Source organism: Phalangium opilio, unplaced genomic scaffold (genome assembly GCF_054372755.1).
Source record: "Phalangium opilio isolate 3A_F unplaced genomic scaffold, DU_Popi_V2 ptg000038l_1, whole genome shotgun sequence".
Classification (NCBI taxonomy): domain Eukaryota; kingdom Metazoa; phylum Arthropoda; class Arachnida; order Opiliones; family Phalangiidae; genus Phalangium; species Phalangium opilio.
This window is the reverse complement of record NW_028324161.1, coordinates 3985238-4006812: the sequence shown is the minus strand read 5'-3', so window position 1 is coordinate 4006812 and position 21575 is coordinate 3985238. Positions and strand designations below refer to the sequence as shown.

The following is a 21575-nucleotide window of genomic DNA, read 5'->3' as shown; positions in this document are numbered from 1 at the left end:
GAAACAATTTTCCCTTAATCGAAACATACCGAAACAATTTTCCCTTAATCGAAACATACCGAAACAATTTTCCCTTAATCGAAACATACCGAAACAATTTTCCCTTAATCGAAACATACCGAAACAATTTTCCCTTAATCGAAACATACCGAAACAATATTCAATTAATCGAACTATACCGAAACAATATTCAATTAATCGAACTACACTGAAACAAATTTGAGTAAAACGTATCTTTCCCACTAGTGCAAACGGAAATGTAAAAGTGTATTAGCAACATTATTTACATATCTCAAAGGCCTCCAATCTCGTTTTCAAAGTATCGCGGACTTGCATTTCTCTCTCACATTCTTCAACCCAAGTCCGCTTTTCACTGTGAAATTTCTCCCATTCAGACAGGATGTTTTTATAAAGCAATGGCACACTAGCAGTGTTGTGCGACTGGTGGGTTGGGCTTGCACTTACTTCACCTTCACTCATGTCTACATCAGATCTGTTGCTTATTTCCTGCAATAAATACACTGTTCACAATGTGTTCACCCTTGCGAAAGAGTTTCATTCATGTAAAAAACATAGTAACACATTTCATTCGTGTAAAAAACATAGTAACACATTTCATTCATGTTAAAAACATAGTAACACATTTCATTCATGTTAAAAACATAGTAACACATTTCATTCGTGTAAAAACATAGTAACACATTTCATTCATGTTAAAAACATAGTAACACATTTCATTCATGTTAAAAACATAGTAACACATTTCATTCATGTTAAAAACATAGTAACACATTTCATTCGTGTAAAAACATAGTAACACATTTCATTCATGTTAAAAACATAGTAACACATTTCATTCATGTTAAAAACATAGTAACACATTTCATTCATGTTAAAAACATAGTAACACATTTCATTCGTGTAAAAACATAGTAACACATTTCATTCATGTTAAAAACATAGTAACACATTTCATTCATGTAAAAAACATAGTAACACGTTATTTCATTCATGTAAGCAAGTACGCAATTTTATGCAGGTGGTTTCAAAAAGGGTGGTAGGACCAAAGTGCAGTGAGATTTTGAGTCAAAAATGTTCTATGACGTTTTACCCTAAGGGCAAGATAACTGCTTTACAGATGACCCCTTAAATTTAATTACGAAACCAATTAAAGTAAGAGGTCATCGGCAAAGTGTCATAGAACATTTTTGACCCAAAACAGGCCATAGAACCCTTACGAAAATAAATCGGTCTAAACATGGTCTATTCTTGCACTTTAAACACTAAAAGAAGTCTTATTTTGTTCTTGATTAGTCTAAGTTAAAAATAGGGATGATCGAAGGTTTATTTTAGGCTATTATAAGACCAATATTTAGCTTTAGTTTTAAGATGGTCTAACTTAAGATCCATTTTAGGCTTATGATACGTCTTTGCACGGTCTTAGCCAAGAGCAATTCTGGATTCCCTAAATTACAGACCAACATAAAGGTCCTACTTTTTCCTCTTTCCAAGAGGTTCTTTAGTCCAGTCTAACATTAAGATGCTTAAGACGCCTTAAAGACGCCCATGTTCAGGGTTAAAGATGACATCTAAAATCGGTTGCCCTTGTAGACCAACTTAGAGGTCTTAATTCTTCCTCTTTCCAAGATGTTCTTCAGTCCGGTCTAACATTAAGATGTTTAGACGTTTTAAAGACGCCTATGTTCAGTGTTAAAGATGACATCTAAAATCGGTTGCCCTTATAGACCAACTTAGAGGTCTTCATTCTTCCTCTTTCCAAGAGGTTCTTCAGTCCGGTCTAACATTAAGATGCTTAAGACGCCTTAAAGACGCCTATGTTCAGGGTTAAAGATGACATCTAAAAACGGTTGCCCTTGTAGACCAACATAGACTCCTACTTTTTCCTCTTTCGAAGAGGTTCTTCAGTCCGGTCTAACATTAAGAAAAAGACGCCTATGTTCAGGGTTAAAGATGACATCTAAAATCGGTTGCCCTTGTAGACCAACATAGAGGTCCTACTTTTTCCTCTTTCGAAGAGGTTCTTCAGTCCGGTCTAAATTCTGTTGCTCTTATAGACCAACATAGAAGTCCTACTTTTTTCCCTCTTTTGAAGAGTTTCTTCAGTCCGGTCTAAGATAAGATGTTTAAGACGTCTTAAGGACGCCTATTTTCATGGTTAAGGATGACATCTAAATTCTGTTGCTCTTGGAGACCACTTTGAGACTTTCATTCTTCCTCTTTCCAAGAGTTTCTTCAGTCCGGTCTAACATTAAGATATTTAAGACGTCTTAAAGACGCCTATGTTCAGGGTTAAAGAAGACACCCAAAATCTTTTGCTCTTGTAGACCAACTTAGAGGTCTTCATTCTTCCTTTTTCCAAGAGGTTCTTCAGTCCGGTCTAACATTAATATGTATAGACGCCTTAAAGACGCCTATGTTCAGGGTTAAAGATGACATCTTAAAACGGTTGCCCTTGTAGACCAACATAGCCTCCTACTTTTTCCTCTTTCCAAGATCTTCTTCAGTCCGGTCTAACATTAAAATGTTTAGACGCCTTAAAGTCGCCTATGTTCAGGATTAGAGATGACATCTTAAAACGGTTGCCCTTGTAGACCAACATAGAGGTGCTACTTTTTTTCCTCTTTCGAAGAGGTTCTTCAGTCCGGTCTAAGATAAGATGTTTAAGACGTCTTAAGGACGCCTATTTTCATGGTTAAGAATGACATCTAAATTCTGTTGCTCTTGTAGACCACTTTGAGACTTTCATTCTTCCTCTTTCCAAGAGGTTCTTCAGTCCGGTCTAACATTAAGATATTTAAGACGTCTTAAAGACGCCTATGTTCAGGGTTAAAGAAGACACCTAAAATCTGTTGCCCTTGTAGACCAACTTAGAGGTCTTCATTCTTCCTCTTTCCAAGAGGTACGTTTTTCAGTCCGGTCTAATATTAAGATGTTTAAGCAGTCTTATAGACGCTTATGCTCAGGGTTAAGGATAACGTCGTAAGCTGCAAGTCATTATAGACGCAGAAAATCATGATCTACATTTTCAGACGTCTATGTTTATTCATGATCTTGTCATATTCCAACACGTTAACAATGTCATTTAGAACAAGTTGGGAAAACCAAAATAAACCTCTCCGAGCCGAGGCGAATTTACTTTCTAATCTAAACACAGGTCCACTAGCCAGTGAGAACAACCGGAAATACGTATTTCAAATTGGCGGGATATTGCGAAGGTCATTAGTAAAGGTTTAATCGTTTAACATTTCCCTGTGTATCCTCATAATTCTAATATCTATCACTTAAGTGTGTATTTAACTTTCGGCTCACTCTGAACCGTTAACACCTCTTGTAAGAGGACACGAAACAAGGTCAATTCTGGTTTAAATCTATAGACCCAATCGCTTCAACACTTCTAGAGAGTCGCAGTATTAAAATCCATATCATGTAGTGAAGTTAGAAGTTGCGTTTACGCTATATATAAATGTAGTAAAGCTGAATTAAAAAGTAAACACAAAATTTGAAATGTTAATATAAAAGATGTTCATGGAATATTGAAATAAAACAGAGCTTTATAGCTACAAAACTACTAAAAGAATCGTAATGCCGAAAAATATTTAAAATATTTCCATTTAATATTCTGCAAAAAGGAAATGTTATCGTTTTGTAAGAGATGTAATGATCCTACTCGCTTTATATTAACTTTGATATGCGTGTAGTGTTTCGATTCGGATGCAATCTTCATTACTCGTTCTATATAAACTCTCACTTGTGTCATTACACAGAAGTTTATCTTAAATAATTAATTAAATATAACTGATATTAATTATTTTAATCGTCAGCACTTAGCTATCTTTAACGTTATACCTCTAGCGAACACCTATTTCAGAACTTTCTTAAATTTAGGGTATATAAGGCGATTGATTCACATTAAGTGATAAGAAAATGCGCAATTGCGTGAACCTTTGGTGGCGATCCCACCTTAGGGAGGCTAGACGTTTCTCGTAACCCTAGCCGCTCGCCGCGAACATCTTAAGCCTAACGACGATGATGGAGTAGAAGCCAATGTTACAGATTTGTGTCTATGTGGTATAGACGAAAGACTAGTAGATGGTGGTGTTAGAAGCCAATGTTGCAGTTTGGTGTCTATGTGGTATAGACGAAAGAGTAGTAGACGGTGGAATTGAGTGAAAGAATTGGCGGTTAGCCAACAGATGAAGGTGTAACGGCTAGTTAACGATTGGCGTCAAATAAGATGGATAAAGCAATGAAGTAAAATTTTTCGAATTTCTGTGTACTGCGAACGCGGTCCGGAAATTGCGAACACGTTTGCTCCGACTTGCCAACTGCGAACGCGGTGACAGACACACACACAGACACGTCCAGTGTAAAACCTCTCCGTGACGTCATCGTCACTCGGAGAGGTAAAAATATCATCCCCAACCCAAACAGAAGTCTGATGCGAATTAATATTATTGACAGAAATTATTTCTGTGCCATCATTTCTAGTGTAAACAACCATTTTTATGGGATGTCGATTTAAGAAGGCTAGGTCTCCGTTGTAAAGCAATCATCAACTATCAGTTTCTTAACAATAGCAAAATATTCTGGGGTTCGGTTGAAGGGGGGGGGGTTCGTGTTTAAGAAAGAAATAATTCATCCTTAATCTAAGCCACCGTCGCTATTTTGGTATGTAATGAAACAGTTATGTCTTTTCATTCTTAGCAGCGTTAAACTCGTATAAGTTTTCAGTTCGAAGGTCTAAAATAGGTACCTTTAAAAGGGCAGACTGTAGATCTAGAAATTAAAGCTTGAGAGTTTTTGCTTGAGTTCCAAAAATAAGAGGTTTTTAGCCTAGAAACAGCCAGATTGTGTAAGGAAAAGGCCGGAAATGAACATGCAGACTGTAGAAGGTCAAAGGAAAAAACATGAAAGCGTGAGAAGGTCTAAAAATAAGAGGTTTCTAGCCTAGAAACAGCCTGACGCATGCGTGGAAGTATAATAAGAAGGCGGGAAATGAACGTTCGAGCATCGAGCCACAGCAGGTTATGTACATAACGGTTTTTTCGCGCTTCCATATTCCCGTTTTTAAAAGATCTGTCAGGTATCATCGGATTAATTTTCATACTAAACCAGCATCGTTTGACTAAATTGTACCAAGTAAATATTTTACGCTGTTTTAATAGTAAGCAGGAAAAGTATACTTAATATTCTATTCGTGGCATGTAAATATTTATAGATTTTACCAACGACGCCTGAAATATCTGAAATGGCCAACTTAATTGAGACTATAAACAACGAAAAATGGTAAATCTAAAAAAAAAAGATTTATTCTTCTATGGTGTTCTAAGTTTTAAATGATAGTGAAATAATTCCGATTATTGTAGCCATGCAGCAGAGCAGATGATTCAAATGAAGAATCTATTGGGAAAGGCAAGTCCGTCGCCGTTGAGCAACAAAGTGGGAGTGACATTGAAGACATCATTTAAATAAAAATACCTAAAATGCTTAAACTTATTGTGATGATTGAAAAAATATTATATACGTTTATTGCGTGACTCAGCCCGAATTTCTCCTAAACATCGGACGACTTGAATTTATCCTCTAATCAGACGTCTCGAGAGCATCTTCCATTCAGACTTCTCGAGAACATCTTCCATTCAGACTTCTCGAGAACATCTTCCATTCAGACTTCTCGAGAACATCTTCCATTCAGACTTCTCGAGAACATCTTCCATTCAGACTTCTCGAGAACATCTTCCATTCAGACTTCTCGAGAACATCTTCCATTGAGACTTCTCGAGAACATCTTCCATTCAGACTTCTCGAGAACATCTTCTATTCAGACTTCTCGAGAACATCTTCCATTGAGACTTCTCGAGAACATCTTCCATTGAGACTTCTCGAGAACATCTTCTATTCAGACTTCTACAGAGCATCTTCTATTCAGACTTCTACAGAGCATCTTCCATTCAGACTTCTCGAGAACATCTTCTATTCAGACTTCTCGAGAACATCTTCCATTGAGACTTCTCGAGAACATCTTCCATTGAGACTTCTCGAGAACATCTTCTATTCAGACTTCTACAGAGCATCTTCTATTCAGACTTCTACAGAGCATCTAATATTCAGACTTCTACAGAGCATCGTCCAATCAGACCTCTCAGGGACATCTTCTAACCATACTTTTAACAGACGTTGTATAGGGCTATTCTATACAGAGGTCTGTAGACCATCTTAAAATCAGACTAAAAATGGTTTCGCGCAGGTGCAAATTATTAAGAGGTTTAAGACCTCTTCTAGACGTCTAGAATACTTCTAAAAGACCTCAAATAGAAGTATTCTAGGTGTCTAGAAGAGGTCTTAAACCTCTTAACAACGTGAAAAAAGCATTGGTCTAAACTGCTCCTAAATGAAGACCCATTATTTTCGTAAGGGAACCCACTTCGGTCCTACCACACTATTTAAAACACTTGTATATTCTTAAAGGAAAAACAGACTTCTTACCGATTCAGATCTAATTGGAGAAGATGGCAATCTATCACTAGCTTTGGAAACACTAATTTTATCAGATTTCACGTCTGCGTGAATTTCAGATGCATCAGATAATCTACTGTTGGTTGGACTAAACGGGCTATTACCCATTGTTCGTAACTGTAAAATTAAAATTGCTTCTATAGAATTAAACCACCTTTAAAGGGAATGCGAATTCACAATTTCATATCATATTTTACCACGAAAGTGGTATTATGTTACACTTTCAAGTCTTTACTTTCAAAATATCAAGTTTCTAATAAAATTGATCCAATGTTTCTATTTTTAAAATCCATTGAAAAATCACGAAAACTAAACTCAGTTTCGATATATATCAACAATTATGTCTTGTCGAGCTTGTCCGCCCGTTTGATGACATCACTATGACGTGAGGGAAAAAGCCGCGGGAATCCTATACACGTCTCGAGCTTCTCGCCAGTATAAACTCTGGGTCTGATAGCAGAGAGAGTGGCGCCATCTCACGTGAAAAATGTATCTGTGACGTCACCCAACGGGAAACGTTTTAGCCTTTCATAAAAGGAGGATTTCAAATAATTTCAAATGAAGCATTTTCAAATGCATATTGCCAAATAATAATTAGAAATCGGAGAATTAAAAGCTTGATATTTTTGAATTCACAGATATATCTTTTGTTATATAAATCAAACGAAGCTTCTCATTCCCTGCAAGTTCTTACCTTGTCTTCCGCCTTATTTAGCTTATTCATGGAACTAATGGCTTGTTGCCGAATAATTTTCAATTCGCCACGTAAGGCCTCATTCTGACCTTGAAGCTGATCAACCTGACATTTTAAGATCCAAATTGGATCGTAACAACCCGCGATTTCCCTAACTTCAATCGCGGCAACCAGCTGCTCGAGGGTTGGACATTTTAATACGACATCAGCTTTGCCTAATTGGGTTGAAAGTCACCGACTTGAAAGACTTTAAAACAACGGAAAAATCATGGTTAATTACCATCTTCCTCTTTCAAGGCCTCTAAAATTTCTTTCATGCCCATGAAAAGGCTTTTGTTTTCTCTTTCGAAATTTATGAGTTGGATTCTCAGGTCTCCATTTTCTAGTCGAACTTTCTCAATGGTCTCTAAAATACCGTCAAGTTCATCCCTCTAACAATATTGAATAAAAAGAATTAGTTTCATAATTGTTCCCTAGGAGGTGTAGAAAAGGAGACATATTGTGGGAGCCCTCCATTACTAAAATATTGGATGACTAGCTGTTACCCGCGTCGTCGCTCGCGTGTAATAAAAACTCACCATCAAAATGATGTAAAGTATGGGTAGATTTTACTGATGACTAATATTTTAGTAGCACCCTCAGTGATGCCAGATTGAGGGAAATTTCCCATATCTGGGGAAATTTTGACTCCTAAAAACGGTAAAAAGGGAAAAGGGAAATTCCACCAAAAATTTGCTAAATCTAGGGAAATTCCATGGGAAGAAATATTTTATTCAAAACCTACAATCTCAACATAGAAAATTAAACAACTTCATCAAATTGACCTATTAATTACGTTGGATTCATATTAGATGGCAACCCTGTTTTTAGTAATTTCCAAACATTGAATTAACTGACCCATTGTAATCGTTACGAAAATACAACGCCAAAAACAGTTGTCAAGCTATAATTCTATCATTTTCTATGCGCAGAATCTGGCAACCCTGAACTAGGGAAATTTTGGTCCAAAAAGGGAAATTTTAAGGGCTAGAAAGGGAAATTCCATTTTTCCCACCTGGCATCACTGAGCACCCTAGGAGCGAGGGCACGCGCCGTTGCCCGTCAGCCTGTCGGGACATTTTTTATTACTTTTCACGCGGACATTTTTCCATAAAGAAGGGTTTTTAAGTTTTTGGCCGCCATTTAAAGAGATGGCATCAAATAGAACACAAAAGACCATTCAGCCCTAACCAGTGTACTAAATATTTGTGAAATGGGTTGAAACGCGCGGACTTTGTTGCACAGAGAAGATTTTTTTCATTTCTGGGCGCCATTTATTAAGATGGCGGCTGATTGGAAAAATCTTTCTTAGTACGCGCCTACTACTTATGAGTAACGTTCCTACTAATTTTCAGCCTAAAGCGGTTTGGACTGGGCGTTGATTATCAGTCAGTCTGTCAGGACTTTGATTTATATAGATATAGATAGATAAATAGGTTGATATTGCATGAATTCGAAGTGATTGTTGCCAAGTACATGTGGTTATTACGTGACACCACGTGTAAATGATTTTCACGTGTATTTGAGAGGTATTTCATTTGTGAATATCGGCTCCCTAAAGTGTCACGTAATCAGTCTGGGAAATAGCACACTTCCTCTGGTCCAAAACCAGTTTATTAATAGCTTGGACTAGTTTTTTAATTCAAAACGTGGGGGTTACTGGTCCTCGGGACCAGTTTATTAATTGTAAATCTATAAGAGAACAAAGACGCGGTGACCAGTCCTGAGACCAGTTTAATATTTAGGAAAGTAGGGGGGTCACTGGTCCCAAGGACTAGTTAAAAAATATCCTTATTTCCCAGACTGGTCACGTTATATTGCCCTTTCTACTTTGTGAAACTAGCATCACTAACATATGCCCATGGATATGTGCACGTGATGGAGTGAGTGTTCCTGATAGCAATATCAGGTGAATAACATCCAAGAATCACGTCAGGGACCAGTCTATACTGTTTGTTAATAGCTCAGTAGTAACACAAAACTACTATGCACGTGTGTTGGTTTGTTTACAGCAAATGTCAGCGGGACGCCTAACATCTTGGCTAACCTTCAATATACTAGTTTTCCCTTGCCAAAGGCAGGAACCAATCAGAATTGGTCCACAAGGGAAAAGCTAAAACTAGTCTTTGCTAAGCTTAAACTCCACCCCTCGACTATGGGAACACCTAGTGGTATTTGTTCAAATTAAACCACAGCCGAGACTTGCTTTACCCACTGGCCTTATGGCAGAGATTCTTAATCATGTTGTAAAGTTAACATGGGAAAAATACGGTATCCTGGCCGCCTGAGGCATTAGGGTTTACAAGATTTTTACATGACCAATATACGCAGTATAATACAATTTTAATTTAACCAATTTCAAACTTTCGAAGTAAAATACAGGCATTTTAGTTTTAGCAGAAGTCCATTAAATTAGCCAAGGAAGTAAACAATTACAATAGCTGGTATAGCGTACATCTCTGCTGGGGTGAGAACTCCTTCTAACTCCATGGATAGGGGGTTAAATTTTTCCCCTTTCCTAACACTGTTAGAAATCTCGAGCTCCTCTCTAGGAAGTCTTTCTTGACGTGAGCGGTGCGTGACTTCTTCTGCCCCTGAACGCTGGATCTCTAAAGGGTAGATTGTTTGCTTTATAAAAAAAATAAAAAAGGAACGGCCACAGTCGTAAAACGGTTTTTTTCAATAGGTTTATGAAGAGTCATAAAAAACTGAATGACCTTGATCGTTCCAAAATTCACACCCCCCTCCCTTCTCCTGATTATACGGTAGAGGGCTTGGTCTGTATAGTGGAAGGCAGGCGTTTTCCGCTCCCTTTAGAGATCAAACGTTCATTTTCAGCCAATAGGTGTTTCTCTCTCAATAGGGCAAATTTTGGCGTACGAGTCGCACCTAAACCAGAGATCTGAGAAAAATTATCGCTAGGTGGCGAATGTGTCGCCCATCTTCAGTATTACTACACAAGAGAGGGGAGTCCCAAACCCCGCTTTTGGTTACTTCCTTGGCTAATTTAATGGACTTCGGGTTTTAGCCTCATACTTATTGCTTATAAAGATTCTCAAAAGGGGGCAGTTCAAAGTGCACGTTTGCCATGTGATAAGTTCTACCCAATGAGATAGAATATATGTATTAAACTTTGAGTCACAAGATGTCGAGCATGAATATTTATCAAATACGGGTGGCGCCACCTATTAATTACTTTTAGAACCTTATTATCACCGTCTGCTGCTATAATCTGTATAACAAGCTGTCAAGATAGTTTTTCAAACGTGTTAAATAAAATACGCGAGTTAAATAATAAAAACTTTTATTCCTTTTCAATCTAATAAATAGATGAAATAAAAATCATAACGATGTTTGTGATTGCAAATAAGCGAGTAAAAGTTGTAATTAGTTCCGCTAGAGGCTGCTCACAGATGGCGCTGTCATGTTTTGATAAACGTGCTCAGTAAAAGCAATGTGTTTCGCGGTAAGCCGATTTGAATTGTAACTCTATCTATCTTGCTGGTTCTACCCTAGTTCTTCCCTCATTTCTCCCGTTGTGGAGGTAAGAATTACTCTTGCCACTCTGAAAAGTGCGTACAATATGTCCACCTTTAGCCCTCCCAGATAGATTGCAAATAAACAGTTTAAGCTTTTCAAGGAGTCAATAAATTAACTTTGAAACGAAAATAGACTTAGTTTTTCTGTACCAAAACAACCACAGCAAAAAAAAATACGTATAATGCTTGATAAATTTAGAAATAAGCCAAACTTACATCATAAGAAGCTTCAATTTCATTGTTATTATCCGACACTTCTTGACTCTTAGATTTTTTAGTTTTGTTGGTATCTTCAGACACAGTTAAACTTCTGTTAAATAAATTTAGATCGAGATATATTTAAAAACTAAATAAATCTCCCATAAACAAAGTAATCAAATTACCTTTTGGCTGAATTGCGCTTTATTTTGTGAAGTTCGGTTCGAAGATCAACATTCTCTCCTTCCAGAGCATCAACCTTGACAAACAAGAAGCTCATATCAGTGAGCACCCTGCTTATATATGTTATTCGAAACAAGATAAACTACACGGTGTTGCCCGAGTGGTTTAAGGGAGCGGAAATTGGGAAGAGTTTTCTGTCTATTTAGACTCTAAAGATCCCTATCAATTTCATTATAACAATTAATGCTTAGTTAGGAGTTATTCATGAAGCGCTAAAATGAAACAGGTGTAGTATAGAGCTATATCAATTGAAAGGGGGAAACGTCACAGTTTTGCCTGCCAATAAACGGAGCCGGTTTTCACCCTCCCTCCGTGCGGGACGCTGAAGAACTCTATGCTAAATTTCCCGCCTCAAAAGGTCTCCTTTCCCTCCGAATTGAAATAGATAGGACCTTGATAACTAGGCTAGGCGTTTTGCACCCAAACTTGATGAACTTCAAACCTAATCTAAGTTTTTCATCAGGTAAATTATTGAATTTAAATTTTGGGGAAAATAAAATTACAATTCTGTTGGCAATTTATTTTTTATTTTCACGTGTATGTAGTCTATTAAACCACGTTGAATTGTGATCACTTTATGCCTAGTTTAGGTGCTTTAAACAGCGCGATCTAGTGGGAAATTGAGGGAAAACTATAGTATCTGGCAGTTCAGTACACTTAGTTTAACCAGGGATAGGTTTAATTTTAGAAGTACGAATGGAGAACGGTTAGTATTTACTTCAGTCCGACTCATAGCCCAGTATAGAGCCCCTCCCTCCAACACGTAACGAAACTTTTTAATTATCTTATTGGCTCACTTAAACTACGTTTAGATGACGTTGATCATGGGGACGGCGAAAAAAACGTAATTCCTTTTTACCTCTGTCGCTATGACCCGCCTCTTCTTTCATACCCCCCTTCCGGCCTTTGATGCGCGCCCAGATTACTCAGTTCTCCATTCCAACTTCTAAAATTAAATCTATCCCTGGTTTTACTCGGAAGGGTTTTGAGTCTGAGCGTTGTTAAATTACCATTGTATATGGTATGACGTAAATCGGTAATTTACGGCCGTATTTGGTAAGGTACCAGTTAATTGCAATTTTTGATAAAATTTACCTTTTCCTGCAGTGTCTGAGCAACTGTTAGTATTTTCTGAGAACCGGACTTCCTAAAACTCTTGGAGTCATATTTTCTCGGACTGATATTTAACTTTTCTCTCAAATGAATATTTTCTTCGACTACTTCACCCAACTTGAAATCCGAATCGTTAATTTGTTGAGTAAGTTCTTCGATCTGTCTGTAAAATTAGTAACATAATATTTAAGTCAACCCAATATACGATAATACTATAACCATAACTATTGAATTATTACAAAATAGGCTTGGATAATTTAGGCAAAGTGCAAATCGAATTTAGAAATGCAACAGATCAGTAATAATCCTTTTCGATGTAATAAAGGGGGTAGGTAACCCTCAGTTTCGAGACATACAAGGGGATTGACCCATAACCGTCTCTGGACACTCTTAGAACCCAAAACGCGCACCACATTAGCAGATACCCCTATATGTCCAGAAAAGTTATAGCAGAGTGTGCTGTTAAGTGGTTTAATAAATTGGTAGCTCAAACAAGGATTTAAAGGGAATGAGAAGCTTCGTTTGAAAAACCTCTGAATTATATAATAAAAGATAGAATTAATTTCTGTGAATTCAAAAAGATCAAGCTTTTAATTCTCCCATTTCTAATTATTTGGCAATATGCATTTGAAAATGCTTCATACGAAATTATTTGAAATCCACTTCTTGTGAAAGGCTAAAACGTTTCTAGTACGCCGACGTCACAGATATATTTTTCACGTGAGATGGTGCCACCATGGATAAAGAATGCGCGTGAGCTTGAAATTTGTACTCACTCTACAGGATAGGCATTGCAACTCCCTATCTCGGGCGACAGCTTATTCTGTATATACTCTGTTACAATATCGGTTGTCAGCACGCGTAAAGCTAGGTCTCTATTTAACGTAGCTTTGCACGTGCTGTCAAGAGACAAAAAACTTCAGGATCTTCAGGATTTAAAATATCCGTGAGTTTTTTAGCTCGAGTGCACGGACCTCTAGGCCTTCGTTTCTTAAACGTGTGAAATTGCCTACAGCCTACTACCGTCTCTTGTCAGTACGCACAAAGCTAGGTTACATAGAGAACTAGCTTTGCGCGTGCTGACAACCGATATTGTAACAGAGTATATACAGAATAAGCTGTCGCCCGAGATAGGGAGTTGCCTATCCTGTAGAGTGAAAACAAATTTCCTCACGCGCATTCTTTATCCATGGTGCCACTCTCTCTGCTATCAGACCCAGAGTTTAGACTGGCGAGAAGCTCGAGACGCGTATAGGATTCCCGCGCTTTTTTTCCTCAACGTCATAGTGTTGTCATCAAACGGGTGAACAAGCTCGACAAGACTAAATTATTGATATATCGAAACTGAGTTTTCGTGATTTTTCAATGGATTTTAAAAATAGAGACTTTGGTTCAATTATATTAAAAACTTGAATTTTGAAAGTAGAGACTTGAAAGTGTAACGTAATAACACTTTCGTGCTAAAATATGATATGAAATTGTAAATTCCCATTCCCTTTAAGTTAGTATGCTACAAGGCGACACCATTATGATGTCATCACCCTGTTTCCATTTTGAAATAATAGAACTAACAGATGGCGCTGCAATTGGGCTCAAAAATATATCAATAGCTTGAATAGGGAGTAATAAATCCGACATATACGATGTGTCAAATGCAAATTCAAAGAGACATTGGTATCATCATAAGCATATAAGTGAAATATACTTAAAAAACAACAGGTGGCTTTAGCGTTCAACAGGAATTTAACGAAATTTGAAATTTCATACTTATTTCTTATTCTGATCTGATTTTTGCACTCCTTAATTTCCATGACTGCTTCCGACAAACCGTATTCCCCTATAAAATTTATATAACGAAACCAAAGCAATTATCAGTTTCAACTATCAAAATTGTTAACCAAAGATACAGTGTGCTCCAAAAAGAGTGGTAGGACTGAAAGGGTGTGGTTCTATGGATGCTTTGAGTCGAAAATGTTCAATGACATTTTGCTACAAGTCATGATTAGAGTGTTTTAAGGACAAGTTGGGAAAACCAAAATAAACCTCTCCGAGCCGAGACGAATTTACTTTCTAAATTCTAATCTATACACAGGTCCACCAGCCAGTGAGAAAAACCGGAAATACGTAGTTCAAATTGTCGGGATATTGCGATGGTCATTTGTTTAATCGTTTAACATTTCCCTGTGTATCCTCATAATTCTAATGAGGACCTAATATCTATCATTTAAAGTAACAGGCGGCTTCATTATCACCCCTAGCATGCTGGCTAATCTTCTGGACACGAATTTTACCTTACCAAAGGCAGGAACCAATCAGACCTAATGCACTAGGTCCCATTGGTTCCTGGCTTTGGTCTAACTAGCCTTTGCCAAGCTTAGCTAACGTGTAGCAGAAAAGGCATCTTTCAGAGGCATCAACGGAGCCCACCTTTGCTTAAAGTGTGTATTTAACTTTCGGCTCACTCTGAACCGTTAACACCTCTTGAAAGAGGACACGAATCAAGGTCAGTTCTAGTTTAAATCTAGGGTTTCTTATTCCATAGACCCAATCGCTTCAACACTTATTGAGACGAAGTATTAAAATCCATATTACGTACTGAAATTAAAAGTTGCGTTTACACTATATATAAATGTAGTAAAGCTGAATTAAAAAGTAAACACCAAATTTGAAATGTTAATATAAAAGATGTTCTTGGAATATTGAGATGAAACAGAGCTTTATAGCTACACAACTAATAAAAGAATCGTAATGCCGAAAAATATTTAAAATATTTCCATTTAATATTCTGCAAAAAGGAAATGTTATCGTTTTGTAAGAGATCTTATCATCCTACTCGCTTTATATTAACTTTGATATGCGTGTAGTGTTTCGATTCGGATGCAATCTTCATTACTCGTTCTATATAAACTCTCACTTGTGTCATTACATAGAAATAAGTTTATCTTAAATAATTAAATAAATATAATTATTTTTAATTATTTTAATCTTCAATAATTAACATTAATAATAGTTAAATCGTTTAAAATAAAGTTATTCCTATTATCTTTTGAAACTTTTCTAATATTGACGTTTAAAGTGAAGGGTACCCCTCTTGCCCGCTTTCTTCAAATTTTGGGGTATATATACGATTCGTTTCCATTATAATAATAGATAAAAACGCATTCGCGTGAACCCTTGGTGGAAGCCCTGCCCTGGGGAGGCTAGACGTTTCTCGTAACCCTAGCCGATCGCCGCGTATATCTTAAAACCGAACGATAACGATGGAGAAGAAGCCGGAATGGACAAAGACCTGAAGCTGGTGTCAATGTGGGATTGATTAAGAACAGAAGATGGTGGTGCTTATAAGCTGGTGTCAATGTGGGATTGACGAAGAACAGAAGATGGTGGTGCTTACGAGCCAGCAAGTACAGGCTAGTGTCCATGTGGGATGGACAAAGACTAGCAGACTGTGGTCCTTAGAAGCCAGTTAGTAAAGACTGGTGTTGGCAGATGAATGGCCAAATTTCCGTGAACCGCGAACGCGTTCCGGAAATCGTGTATTTGTTTGCTCCGATTTGTAAACTGCGAACGCGGTCACGTGGGGTCTGACAGACAGACAGACACACAGACAGACAGACAGACAGACAGACAGACAGACACGTCCAGTGCAATACCTCTCCGTGACGTCATCGTCACTCGGAGAGGTAAAAACCCCTTTAATTTAAGTATGAAAATGAAAGAATGATAATTTAATGCAATTGCTAGGTTTTGAATTGTAAACGTTGGCCCTTATGACAAAAAGTCATGGAACATTTTTGACTCAAAATTGCCCACTGTCATACCACTCTCTTCATAAGACCCAGTATAAACGGTTGACTGTACCATTTCGTATAGTCTCATCCTGCCTAAGGTATCACTGAGTTCTTGATCCTTCATTTTCCATTCCTCTTCAACAACTTTCAGTTTATTCCTTAATTTCTCCAATGCCACATTTTTCTCCCGTATTTCATTTTGACTTTGGATCATGGCGCCGAGTCGGCTTCCGGGACTAAGTGGCGCCGATTCTTCATTCTTGTTAAGCCTTAACTCTTCCAGGAGTTTGCTATTTTCTTCCAGATCTCGTGTAGCCAATTGCAATTGCTCTTTCAAAACTTCTATCTGCGCCTCACGATCTTCGACAACCTGCATGATAACACGTTTTGAGCCATCGAAGGATAAATTTTTAAATGAATATGTGGTAATAGAAACATACCTTTTTCAATGCCTGTGATTCTGAAACATTCAAACCACTGAGATTGAATTCCGACTGAAGTTTCGAAATTAACTGTTGCAGCCTTAAAATTTCTTCTTCTTTGCTCGTTAGTACAGTCTGCAAAGGATAATAAGGATAAGAATTATCAGAATGCTTAAATGTGCTAACGGTCTTGAACAACACTGTGCTCAGCAACATTTTTTTTAACATCAGCTGATTTGCTATTCAGCTACCTTTCATGACAAATTATTTCCATGAAATCCGTTTCAGTAATACGGGTTTTAGAATATCTCATCCAAGAAAATTGATTTTACCTAAGACCATGGACTAAAATGGAGACACAGTGCGTGGTTTTTTTTTAGGGCAGTGCCTCTCTAGCGCCACGCCGCGACCAATATTCGAACTTTTTCGACTCAAACCATAGCCATAACATGATCTGAGTCGAAAAGTTTCGGGACTCTCCCGCTAGGGGTGACGACAGACGATACCATTGGAACAACAGGGGGTTTAGCTTATTATTTCAGTCCATCTGGGTTTAATGGTCTGAAAATGTACCTAGATTCCTTTTGAGTAAGACCCCCTTTCCCTGATAAGCCCTTCCGAAATGGTTTCTAGGCTCGGGGGAACTTGCTTTGAAGGTCCCATAACGCGCATATTAAATTGATAAACACGAGGTTATTGGCGTGATATTCTGCGCTAACGATTTTGGTAGGGTTGGCCACAGCGAGAATTGCATTGCAGAGACTTGAGGAAAACTGCCATTGGATCTTTTTAATATACCCAGGATTCCTTTAGGTTTTATTTTATTTTTTTCAGAAAGTTCTATACAACTAAAAAACTAATTGTTTGAATTCCATAACAGTTATTTGCGTTGTTTATGCAAGGATTATTTAAAATGTCTAAGGATAAAACGCAGAGGAGGAAATATCGAAGGCAGATGTTCCAAACGGTACCTAGCGGGCACAATCGGCAAACCGGAAAGCCAATATTTTGAAGCGTCAACACGTGACCGGGTTTTTGAAAGTTTTGTCTCTCTCGTCTGCTCTATCCGATGCCTCAAACAAGGCCTTGGCCTTTCCTATTAAACTAAATTAGTTTAAACTCGCCTCATATATTCTTGAACTGAATGTTTGCTTTAATCTATTATTAAAATTAAATTATGAATTTTAGGAACTAACCTCATTCTTGAATCTGGAACTAAATGTCCTTACGACCGTTGACAATTCAAAAAAGAACTATACAGCATGCATTCGAAAACTATCTCTCTTTCGTCTATGCTTTCGCGATAATAAGATAGGTGGCGCCATATCTGTATTTTTTTTCCGTTGGACGCACCAAAACAGTAGGTGGAGAAGAGGGGGATGGGTTAAAATTTCGGAACAACTAGAGAACATTCCCTTACTATAGAGATCTGTGTGGGCGTTTTATCCTTAGACATTTTAAATAATCGTTGGTTTATGCATTATGGGTAGGAGGTGTTCTCAGTTATTAACTGGTTAAATAAGTGACGTAACGTTCAACGGGATTAAACAAGCCTAGGAGAAGTAGAGCAGGTGAAATTACTAACCAATAGGAAGCTAGAATCCGTACGTGATCTACTGTACCCCATAGATGTCGCGGAAATCGCTTATACCCAATTCATTCCATTTTACTAACTACGTCGAATCAGCTAATCCCCGATATACATTTTCCCGTCTATTCCGGTAGCATCATTAAATATTACCAGGGATAAATTTAATTTTAGAAGTAGAAATGGAGAACGGTTAGTATTTACTTCAGTCCGACTCATAGCCCAGTATAGAGCCCCTCCCTTCAACAAGCAATTTTAGTTTATCTTATTGGCTCACTTAAACTACGTTTTGATGACGTTGCTGACGAAAAATGCGTAATTCCTTTTTACTTCTGTCGCTATGACCCGCTTCTTCTTTCATACCCCAACCCCCGGGTCCCGTGGAAGGGGGGTCTGGGACTTTGACGCGCGCCCAGAATACTCTGTTCTCCATTCCTACTTCTAAAATTAAATCTATCCCTGATATTACATAAATTGAGTTAATTACCTTCCATTCTTGAACTCTGCGACTGACAGTCTCCATAATTTCATCATCAACTTCTCCTTTTTGAGAAAGTTGACTTTTTAAGTCTTCAATCTAAGATTTGAAATGACTCGACACTGATTCAGGTAAAATTAATAATTATAGTTAAATGAAATAATTACCTCACTGGCAAGAAGCATTTTCTGCTCCATTATGAGTTTTAATTGAGATTCGCTTTCATCATAAGCTTCCTAAAATGCACATGGAACATAAATGGAACAAAAGGGGCGTTACTAATCTGGCGTATGACGATTTAATAAGCGGAACTAACTTTCAGTTTTATGTACTCGTCGGTCGTTTTCTCCATTTGATCGACCGCTTCAATTAGTTTCTCGTGTAGTTGACTTTTTTGTGATCGAAGTTCAGAGTTTTCACTTTCCAGAGTCTGTAAGATGTTTGAAAAGTTTATAAGATATGTTCCACAAGTTTGTCACTGGTTACTGAGAGATTCTCGTGAAGTAACGCCTGGTAAGGCGCTGTCAAAGGCTTAGTACAGACTAAATGGGAAGATGGACTGCAAAACTAACCGAGTGTAGTCAATTCTCGCTTGTCGTTCTCGAACTAGCTCTCAGCATTACGAAGTGTAGGAAGGGTCGTCATACTTATGGAACATATCTTATAAACTTATGATACAATTACTAAACAATGTAAGTTCTGAAGGGAAAAAACCAATTTACAAAACGAAGACCAAAACTTCTGAAATTTGGACCCATAAACCATGGACGAAGCAATACTGAAGGACGGATGGCAGCCCATAGAACTCCATACTAAGCGACTAAACAACCAATGTTAATCTTACTTAACCCTTTTCAGCCCCAAAATGGACGGGGGTTATGAAAAATACCGAGTCAAATCCCGGGAAAAGCTAGCGCCATCTAGACAAAATAAGACGTTAGCTGCTGTCCTCTTTAGAACGTTGATTCCCCCATATGCCCCTCCCCCCCGCGGCTACTATCTGCCGCTAGAAGGCGAATTAACAAGTATTTTTCAACTTTCTCCCTCTGCCATTGGCCCTTCAGTATTGGTTCGTCCATGCTTAAACTACTAGGGCGCGCCGTGCGCGATGCCATATCAGTGTCGCCATCTGGTGGAAAAGATGTGAAGCTTGCTCATATTATTAGAATTTACCGCATGCGATGTCAAAACAGTGTCGCCTTTTGATGGAAAATATCTGCAGCAAACGACAGGCTGTTGCAACAACAGCATGAAAAGAGGAACAGAACGTCATAACAGTGTCGCCTTCTGGGGTGGGTAAAAGTTATGTAGCTTGTCAATAGGGTGCACCATGCGCGACATCAAACCAGTGTCGCCTTCTTGTGGGGAAAATCATGAACCTACAATCTAGAAGGACCAGAAACTGGGAGGTTTTTCCCCGCTTACAACGTCTGTGCGCAGTTGCTCGCCAATTTCGCTGGGTACGCGCACCCCTTTACAACTTAAACAAACGTGACGGTTTTTGGGTAGGGTATTTCCATTTCAATTTCCTTGAATCACTTTCACAATTGCCAAACGTGCACATCTTTATTTTTCCTATTTTTAATTAACTTATTAAACTTCAACTTTAAATAGATGCAAAAAGTTAACATTAGTCCCAAGGCTTAGCGAAATAAAACCAAGCGGCCATTTTACTTGTTTACATTGTACCGTCCTTCTCCAAGACCTTGTCGTCTGCTAGCTTTTTTTTCTTTATTATTTTGGGACACTTTAGCTAGGAAACTTTAACATGGGATCCGCCATTAAGATTCTGGTCCATTATATAGAAGGTTCATGGGAAAATAAAGGTTTGTAACTCGCGTCTTTCGACTCGGATTGCTATGAAAGCGTGCTACGTGCGACGTCATAACGGTGTCGCCTTCTGGCGGGAAATATCTGGAACTCGCGACTGGCGCTTGTTTAATAGAGCACATCCAGGGTTCATACAACTTTTGGAAAACAAATTTCCCTGAGAATTCCAGGTTTTTCGGTCATTCTTTCCCCATATACCTCCCTGAATTTTCCAGGTTTTTCCCCTATATTGAGCAAATGTTAACGAAGGAGGGGGGGCGAATAGGACTATTAAATAATCAAAGAACATCCCTGTATCTCTAGTAGAACCAGAGTTATGAGCCTCCAAAGTATAGTGTAATGTTAATCCTATGGAGCGGGCTATGCTTTTGAACATTTTGCTTAATTACTCGGCCCCTGTTTGACGCAAATTTCCCTGATTTCCCTGAATTTTACTAAAAACTCGAAATTTCCCTGAGGTTTTTGTCAACTACCTTTTTCCCCGATTTTTCCAGGTTTTCCCGGTTTTCCAGGTTTGTATGAACCCTGACATCGCGTGCGACTTAAAAACGATGTCACTTTGTAGTGGAAAATATCTGTAGTTTGAGACTGGCAGTTGCTATAAAAGCGTGACATGTGCAACGTCATATCAGTGTCGCCGTCTGACGGAAAAGATCGGTAGCTATAGCTACTGGCCGTTGTTACTAGAGAATCCCGCGTGCGAGGTCAAAACGGCGTCGCCATCTGGTGGAAAACAACTGTAGTTCACGAATGGCAGTTGTTAATAATGCGTGACACATGAGGTATTATAACAGTGTCGCTCATTTCAAGATATCTCCAAAAACATCAGACAATAAAATGGATATTTCTCAAAACAAGGGACTTGCAAACATCAAAGGCTTTCTTTTTGTACTCTATTTGGTAAAAAAACGTTGATATCCGAAATGAAAGACACCATAAGTTGATAAGATGTGTTCCATAAGTATGACAATACCTATACTTCGTAATGCTAGAGACTTACAGCTCGAGCTAGTTCGAGAACGACGGAAGCGAGCAGTGCCGGATTAAGCCAGTGCGGGGCCCGTAGCAAATGTTACTAAGGGGCCCTAGTTTTTTTAAGGATA

At 38.1% G+C, this 21575-nt stretch overlaps 1 protein-coding gene across 1 annotated transcript in view; it reads right to left on the bottom strand.

Annotated features, from left to right (window-relative positions):
* The window catches only part of LOC149682710 (centrosomal protein of 290 kDa-like), a 47532-nt gene that overhangs the window by 22218 nt on the left and 3739 nt on the right, over positions 1-21575 (bottom strand). The window contains exons 2-15 of the mRNA XM_089834366.1: positions 18959-19072; positions 18810-18878; positions 18652-18741; positions 16595-16711; positions 16185-16524; positions 14131-14200; positions 12346-12526; positions 11193-11266; positions 11026-11119; positions 7512-7662; positions 7232-7446; positions 6508-6654; positions 288-507; positions 120-133 (exon numbers count right to left, since the gene is read on the bottom strand). Coding sequence (XP_089690492.1) covers positions 120-133; positions 288-507; positions 6508-6654; positions 7232-7446; positions 7512-7662; positions 11026-11119; positions 11193-11266; positions 12346-12526; positions 14131-14200; positions 16185-16524; positions 16595-16711; positions 18652-18741; positions 18810-18878; positions 18959-19072 — 1896 coding nt within the window. The remainder of the gene's footprint in view (positions 1-119; positions 134-287; positions 508-6507; positions 6655-7231; positions 7447-7511; positions 7663-11025; positions 11120-11192; positions 11267-12345; positions 12527-14130; positions 14201-16184; positions 16525-16594; positions 16712-18651; positions 18742-18809; positions 18879-18958; positions 19073-21575) is intronic.